This window comes from Myxocyprinus asiaticus, chromosome 43, assembly GCF_019703515.2.
Source record: "Myxocyprinus asiaticus isolate MX2 ecotype Aquarium Trade chromosome 43, UBuf_Myxa_2, whole genome shotgun sequence".
In the NCBI taxonomy this organism is placed as follows: domain Eukaryota; kingdom Metazoa; phylum Chordata; class Actinopteri; order Cypriniformes; family Catostomidae; genus Myxocyprinus; species Myxocyprinus asiaticus.
Window position 1 is genome coordinate 20720192 of NC_059386.1, and position 8665 is coordinate 20728856.

Below are 8665 nucleotides of genomic sequence, written 5' to 3' on the forward strand. Positions count from 1 at the left end.
ATAACACAGGTCACTTTGAGGAAATGATGAAGGATAACTTGGAGAGGGAATGTATTGAAGAGCGCTGCACTCTAGAGGAGGCCAGAGAGGTCTTTGAGGACCAGGAGCAAACCGTAAGTAGTATAATAACAGAAAAGTTTTTCAAGAAAGATTTTAAAAGCTCTTTTTGTGGGTTTTAAACTTTCTTTTCAAATCTGTTTCAGAGAAAATTCTGGATCTCTTATATCGGTGAGCATAAATATTCCTTTTGATCCATGTGGAATGTAGAACACTGATGATGATGATGTTTTTTTTTTGTTTTGTTTTTCTGTCACTTTCTGTCTCATTTCCTCTATGTTGCTCAATAAAATATCTGTTAATTTGACATTAATGCATAAATGTAAAAGGATGTATTGATAATATATTAATCATGGCCTGTCCTCTTTGTCAGATGGAGACCAGTGTCAGTCGTCTCCCTGTCAGAATGGTGGGGTGTGTAAGGATGGTATGAGTACATACACCTGCTGGTGTCCCATCGGCTTTAATGGGAAGAACTGTGAGTTAGGTAAGATCCATGACAGTCAGATGAGCTATAGAGCAAGGAAACCAATGATCATTATACAAAAATGTAAATAACCTGTTTAACTATTTTTTTTAAATATATTTTAAAATATTTTTTCACCAATATCCTTTATTAACAGTAAGCCAAAATTAGTATTTTTTCCTTTATATGTTTCTATTTTTCTTTTATTTTAGTTACCTAAAATTTATTGTAAATACAGTGGTTTGTGAACCTTTTGTAATAAGCTGGTTTTCTGCATTAATTGGTCATAAAATGTGATCTCATCTTCATCAAAGTCACAAGTACATACAAAGCACATTGTTCTTAAGCTAACAGCACACAAACAATTATAATCTTTCATGGCTTTACTGAACACATCCCATTAAACATTCACAGTGCTGTGGAAAACCCCTCGGCTAAAGACATCAACAAAAGCTAATTAGAGTCAGGAGTTGGCAAACCTTGCATCCAATTAATGAAGCGACATTGGAGGTGTGGGTTAGAGCTGCTTTGACTTATAAAAAGCACTCAAACATTTTGAGGTTGCTATATACAAGAAGCATCTCCTGAAGTGAACCATGCCTCGCAAAAAAGGAGATTTCAGAAGGCCTATGATCAAGAATTATTGCTTTGCATAAAGCTGGAAAGGGTTACAAAGTTATCTTGAAGAGTTTAGATATTCATCTGTCCACAGTTAGACAAATTGTCTAGAAATGGAGACGATTTAGTACTGTGGCTACTTTCCCTAAAAGTGGCCATCAAGCCAAGATGACTCAAAGGACACACCGCAGAATGCTCGTTGAGGAAAAAAAAGAATCTCATAGTGACAGCTTAAGACTTGAAGGAATAACTGGAACTGGTTAACATCTGTTCATGAGTCTACTATACGGAAAACATTAAACAAACATAGTGTCCATGGCAGGACACCACGAAGGAAGCCATTGCTTTCGCACCTGAAGTGTGCTAAAGACCACCTTGACACTCCACAATGCTACTGGGAAAATGGTTTGTGGACTGATGAAACTAAGGTTGAATTGTTTGTGAAGAACATACAGCATTATGTATGGCGTAAAAAGGGCACCGCATACAACATGAAAACATCATCTCAATGGTGAAGTACGGTGGAGGGAGCATCATGATTTGGGGCTGCTTTGCTGCTTCAGGGATGGGCCGCTTGTCAAGATATCCTACAGGATAATGTCAGGGTAGCTGTGCACCAGCAGTGACCCTAAACATCGAAGTAAATCCACTACAGAATGGATTTAAAAAAGAAAATCCACCTTTTGGAGTGGCTCAGTCAGAGCCCAGACCTAAACCCAATAGAGATGCTGTAGAATGACCTCAAGAGAGCCGTTCACACCAGACATCCTAAGAATATGGCTGAGCTGAAGCATTTCTGTAATGAAGAATGGTCCAAAATTCCTTCTATACGTTGTGCAGGTCTAATCAACAGTTACTGGAAACACTTGGTTGAGGTTATTCCTGCCAAAGGAGGATCGACCAGTTATTAAATCCAAGGGTTCGCTTACTTTTTCCACAGCACTGTGAATGTTTAATGGGATGTGTTCAATAAAGACATGAAAGATTATAATTGTTTGTGTGCTGTTAGCTTAAACACATTGTGTTTGTATGTACTTGTGACCTTGATGAAGATGAGATCACATTTTATGACCAATTAATGCAGAAAATCAGCTAATTCCAAAGGGTTCACATACGTTTTCTTGAGACTGTAAATACAATGGTTAATATATTTCTAGTCATCTGTTTATGTTTATCTGTTCAACCATTTATCAGTATCAGGGCTTTTTTTGCCCTCTGTGAATGAGCTCCCTTTTATGTTTTGTGTTTCTTTCTTTTTTTCTTTTTTTTTTTTTAAAGAGATGAGAAAACAGTGTAATGTGGATAATGGAGGATGCATGCATTTCTGCATTGTGGATAAAATCTATGGAGCAGTGTGTGACTGTGCCGATGGTTATAGATTGGCTCTGGACAGCAAGACCTGTGAACCTACAGGTACTGGAATCCACTTCTACTCATTACATTCATTTATATATTTATAGTAGTGATGAAGTCACTACTGTATTGCTAACTGGGGCTTATATTTCATTCTCACTGTGTAAGGTTAAAACAATTATAAAATTGTATTCTAAGCTACCATTTCTATTTGTTAGACTTGATCTGACCAAAAGATTCTGTTACAGGTGTATCAGTTAATTTGTTTGAAGGAAATTCAAGTCTTCTATGCAGCTAAAGCAGACCACAAAGCTTAAAAGGGCCTATATTGCTCTTATATGGATAAATTACTCCAGCACTGATCTTACAGCCTGATACCTTTTAAATGATTGTTTTATTATTATTTTGGCTTGACAAAGCCAACATGCCATTATTCTATAACCTTGGGTTAAGTTAGGGTCTTTCCAAAATCCCTACACCAAAACCAAAATATCTGACTCTAGCTCCTTTTATAGCTTTTAAGCTACATCCACTAAACTTGGCTAGGGCATAGGACTAATGATTTTCCCATATCGGACCTTTAAAGTGACCAAAAATCCCAAACTTCAAACTAACCTTTAAAGGATTAGTTCACCCAACAACTAAAATTCTCTCATTATTTACTCATCCTCATGCCATCCCAGATGTGTATGACTATCTCTCTTTTGCTGAACACAAACAAAGATATTAGAAGAATATCTCACCTCTGTAGCTCCATACAATGCAAGTGAATGGTGACCAGAGCTCCAAAAGTTCCAAAAAGGAAATAAAGTGAGCACAAAAGTAATCTATAAGACTCTAGTGGTTTAATCAATATATTCTGAAGCGGTCCAGTTGATTTTGAAGAACAGACCAAAATATAACTCCTTTTTCACTGTACATCTTGACAGCAGTCTCCTTTGTGATCATGATTTTAAGCTCGATTACACTTCCTATAGCGCCATCTAGCACTCTGCCCATGCATCAAGCACTAGTGTAATTGAGCTTGAAATCATGATCGTGCCTAGAGACTGCAATGACAAGATGTACAGTGAAAAAGGAGTTACATTTTGGTCTGTTCTCACCCAAAACCAACTGGATTGCTTCAGAAGACATTGACTGAATCACTGGAGTCTTATGGAATACTTTAATGCTGATTTTATCTCCTTTTTGGAGCTTTTGGAGTTCGTGTCAACATCAAAGATTTGACAAATTACAATTTTCTAATTGTAATATGCACAGCTGGCAGCCAATTGATTATTGTGTAGCAGTCCTCAGTCAGTATACTGGAAGTTGATCTTATGAAACCCTCTCAGGCAGATGTATTTTTTTAGACCTTAGGCAATGGTGGTGATGCACAGAAATATGCATATAATCTTCCTGATATGCATGTTCTTCCTTGAAATGATGGTTTTGCCATTATTTCACACAGTGGATCTTTCTTATATTATGCAATATGACTTTTCATCACCTTTTGCAATAGGATATTTTGAATACCAGTTACACTCAAGGAATACAATTGCACGTTTTAACAGATGTTTGTGTTCGTTGATCAATTAATTCATTTTTGTCTTTATAGTGCAATACCCATGTGGACGTCTTAGAAAGAGCATTGTTCAAACAAGGACCTTAACCAGTGCTGAGAATGGAAATCAAATTTACTCTGTCAGTCACGTAAATACAACAGAGTATAAAGCTAGTCAAACAGATAACATAACAGAGACTAGTCCTACAGATCCTCCTGCAGTGTATAACACTTCCACTCCTCATCCTACACTGGGAAACATTCCCTCTTGGGCTTTCTTTCCTACTCTGCCCACTATCCAAAATGCAACAAAAAGTGGTCAGCGGATTATTGGAGGCAATGAGGCAACACCAGGGGAGATTCCTTGGCAGGTAAGAGAAGTGATGAGTTGTGTGTGTAAATAAACCATTCAAGTCTTTCCTGTACTATGAAGTAGTGCTGGAATTTTGATTGAGACATATCGAGAGATATTGTTTTAAATATACGCTTTAACCCTTCATGCTCTGAAGATGTTTTTATAGACTTCCTGTTTCAGTGGCATACCCAAAATTAAAGGCTTATAACTCGACAAAATAAAACAAGGAGGGTCTGATGTGTGGTATCACTTTAAAAATAACTTTTCAATTTTTTTTTAATGATATAGATTATGATAAATTCTGAGACTCTCAGCCTAAGAAACTACTGAAAAATCACAAAATATTTAGCAAAAAAGTTAATGTCACCTGTAACTAAGTAAAAGTTTCTGCTGATACGCTAAAGCAATCAAAAGTTATAGCATTACAAAAATAATTTATCCTAGTGTCTAAAAATGTCTCCATGTGTCCAAAAGCCTCTCCAAACAAATCAAACATAATAATTGTACATAAGAACTAATTACACATGCAAATACAACAATGACTAAAGGTATGCTCTCTCTCTAAAGCATGCAGACATGAGTAACAAGATCTCATTCAGTTTTATTCTGTGTCATTTGAGCCATCATTGAGTCTGTGTCATGTACTTGGTGCCATCTTCTGGTGGCCATATGTAATTAGAGTGAACGATCCTCTCTGCTCATATTTGGATGACTTCTACCTCTGGTTGCAGCGATCTGAATCCTAATGCAATTGGTTTAGCGTTCCATGACACTGGAAAACGTATTACATAAATTCCAGTGAAATCATCTGACCAAGGAAAGCTAACATGTTTTTAGCCAGATAGCACATTATGCACCCTGTGCACATTGTGCCTCGTGTGGATTATCTAATGATCTATGCATCCTATTACGTTGTGTGTGGGTTTGCTTTAAAGATAATCACCTCCTTTAAGTAATGGTATGTTCCGTTTATTTTTCGTGAAGTTATAAGCAAAAACGTGACAAAAAAGCAAAATCTGTTTACATGTAACATGCATGTCATAGACATGTACTTAGCTATTTCTCGCTATATTTTTGTCTGTGAGTAAAACAAATAGGCTAGTTGTATTCTACTCTTTGACAGCTTTCCAACGACATATGACACATGGCTATTTGATCAGTTTGATGTTTTTATCGATTACAATAATATATGCAGTGCAAAATTATTAAGAAATCATCAAAACTGAACACTTCTGGTTTGTCTGCAAATTTCAAAGCACTTGTTAAGTTTCTGTCATAATTCATACATGCATTGTAAAGTACAGCTTCTAAGCTTTAAAATGATACATATTTTGTGTTGGTCAAGACTGTAGTTTTTAATATTTTAATAATATTTTTTGTTCTCTGTGGACTCAGAGCTTAAAGGGTTAAGTATGACACAGCCTTGAACCATGATTTGCAGCTTACTAGTTGGTTGTAGGTGGTGTTGGTGGAGGGATATTCTCATTCTAGAGAGCATTTGATTGGACAAAAATCTGTGTAGTGCAACATAAGACATCAATATTTTTATCCATTTTCAAAAAAGAAAAAGTCTGTACATTTGTGTAGTCTGCAAAAAGTTTACTTTTTGCTTTTCACTTTTAGTAGTACAATAGCATATACTGTATATGGCTTAACAGACATGGACTATTGGACAGAGCTCTGATTATGATTTCATTGGGTCTTTAAAATAAAAACCCTAATGTGGAATGTTATCAGATTGGGCGACCCATTTGTATGAATCTCTTTTACTCTGTCATGTTGGCAGGTGGTGTTTATGCACAAGTTGAATAAAATTGCTTTTTGTGGAGGCTCTCTCCTGAATGAAGAGTGGGTCATTACAGCTGCACACTGTGTTGAAGGAAAGATGGGGATTTTCTTCATTAGAGCAGGTCAGAGACCCACGACTACACTGCAACACATGATTGTTAATGGTATTTTATTAAAGAAAAAACATAGTCTCTCAGTAACCCTAAAACTCCAATATGATCACACAGGAAATCAACACGCTGCTTCCTAATGTTCATGTACCCAGAAATCGGCCCCATCTCCCATCAGTCATTTTTGTATAAATTCAAATTTTATCACCTTACCCGTGGTGCTACTGATCTCCGAGATGTGGGTTCTAGTCCTTTGGAAACCAGGAAGTAATCGCCTTTACATTATCAATGATGAGTGCGATTTGGAGGTTGCATTTTTCTTTTAAATGTAAAATTTTACTCCTCTAATGGTAAGGTTTAGGGTTGGGTTCTGGGTTGCAGAGTAGGGTTAAAAATATGCATTCCTGTTGACAGTATTGCATCATTAACAACTACAATTACAACTTGCTTTTGGTGCCACTCTGTGGACAATGCACATGAAAAACATTTCTATCTTCGGCCACTGGTTTCAGATTTCGGTAAGCACAGACCAATTTCAGCAGCAGAACTTTAACCTCCTGTCACCAAATTCACATTGATCAGTCTGAAAACTCCAACTCTTTTTTTAACTGTGATTTTTCATTTTTATGTAATATTTATCTGTTTATTGTATTTATTTCTTTATATTTGACATTAGTAATATGGTTTTGTTTTGATTCTATTATTTGTCATATATGGGATGGTAATCAAAACTAAACAAAATTTGAATGGCACAAAAAAGAAAAAAACATTGTCTCTAAAAAATTATGTCTTTCATAATGCATGAGAAGTTACGCATATTGTAAATGAGTTTGTTTTGCTGCTTTATATTCTTATAGCGGAACATGACATTACAAAGAAGGAGGAAAAAGAGAGTGACTATGACATAGCTGAGTACCACATTCATCCATGTTACAACTCACAAAAGAGTCTCTACAATCACGACATCGCCCTGTTGAAGCTCAAGGGACTGGTCCAGTTCTCCGACTACGCTCTGCCTATCTGCCTGGGCTCTAAAGACTTCACAGAGAACCTGCTCAGGAGCACCCCAAATTCTTTGGTGAGTGGCTGGGGAAGGCTGCAGTATGGAGGCATCGAATCCAATACCCTCCAGAAAGTAGAAGTGCCCTATGTGGACCGGACAGAGTGCAAAGGTAGCAGCACCAGCAGCATCACCCGCTTCATGTTCTGTGCTGGTTACAGTACAGTGCGTAAGGATTCCTGTCAAGGGGACAGCGGAGGACCCCACGTGACCCGCTATCAAAACACATGGTTCCTCACAGGTATTGTTAGCTGGGGGGAAGAGTGTGCCAAGGATGGAAAGTATGGCATCTATACCCGTGTTTCCAGATACATGAACTGGATAAGTAACACCACAGGGATCAGAATAGGACATTTGTCCAATAATGATCAACAGAGCATGGTCCAAATGTTACAAAAGATGCAAGAAAATTGTAGAAATAAGAACAATTAAGAGCAGAATTAGATTTGATTATCAAGTCGAATGAATCAAGTGAATGCTTATAGATTGATGTTCAGTTTTAATTGATTTTTCAATTAGAGTTCACAGACATTTCTGTACAGATTGCTGATTTTACTAGTCATCCATCACAGATGTAACAACCAAGAAAAAAATATACACTTTGTGCTTGTACTGTACATCTAGTGAAGTTATTTTCATACATGATACAACACAAATCAGTATAATGTTACTTTCTTTATAGTAACTCATTCTGTACATAATATACATCAGAAGTGCATGGCTTTAAGAAGTGTACTTGAAACTGAAGTACACATGAACTCTTTGAGACCGCATCTATTTGTTTTCTCTTCCCTTGTCACCACCCTTTTAAAGGAATAGTTCACCCAAAAATTAACATTCTCTCATCATTTACTCACCCTAATGCCATCCCAGATGTGTATGACTTTCTTTCTTCCGCAGAACACAAATTAAGATTTTTAGAAGAATATTTCAGCTATGTAGGTCCATACAATGCAAGTTAATGGTGATCAAAACTTTGAAGCTCCAAAAAGCACATAAAGGGAGCATAAAAGTAATCCATAAAACAGTGGTTTAATCCATGTCTTCTGAAGTAATCCAAACAGTTTTGTGTGAAAATAGACTGAACTTTTACTCCTTTTTCACTTTAAATCTTGACATCACCAGTCTCCTTGGCGATATTGATTTCAAGCTCGATCACACTTCCTAGCGCCATCTAGCACTCAAGCAGTAGGAAATGTAATAAAGCTTGAAATCATGTACAGTGAAAAGGGAGTTATATTTTGGTCTGTTCTCACCCAAAATTGATTGGATCACTTCAGAAGATATTGATTTAACCACTGGAGTGTTATGGGTT

At 36.7% G+C, this 8665-nt stretch overlaps 1 protein-coding gene across 1 annotated transcript in view; it reads left to right on the top strand.

Moving 5' to 3' along the window:
* f9b (coagulation factor IXb) overlaps window positions 1-8116 on the top strand; it is an 8681-nt gene extending 565 nt beyond the window's left edge. Inside the window, exons 2-8 of the mRNA XM_051685899.1 lie at window positions 1-113; window positions 204-228; window positions 431-544; window positions 2420-2554; window positions 4092-4408; window positions 6179-6302; window positions 7148-8116. The exon at window positions 1-113 is cut by the window's left edge and continues 57 nt beyond it. Coding sequence (XP_051541859.1) covers window positions 1-113; window positions 204-228; window positions 431-544; window positions 2420-2554; window positions 4092-4408; window positions 6179-6302; window positions 7148-7782 — 1463 coding nt within the window. The 3' untranslated portion in view covers window positions 7783-8116. The remainder of the gene's footprint in view (window positions 114-203; window positions 229-430; window positions 545-2419; window positions 2555-4091; window positions 4409-6178; window positions 6303-7147) is intronic.
* The last annotated feature ends 549 nt before the right edge of the window (window positions 8117-8665 follow it).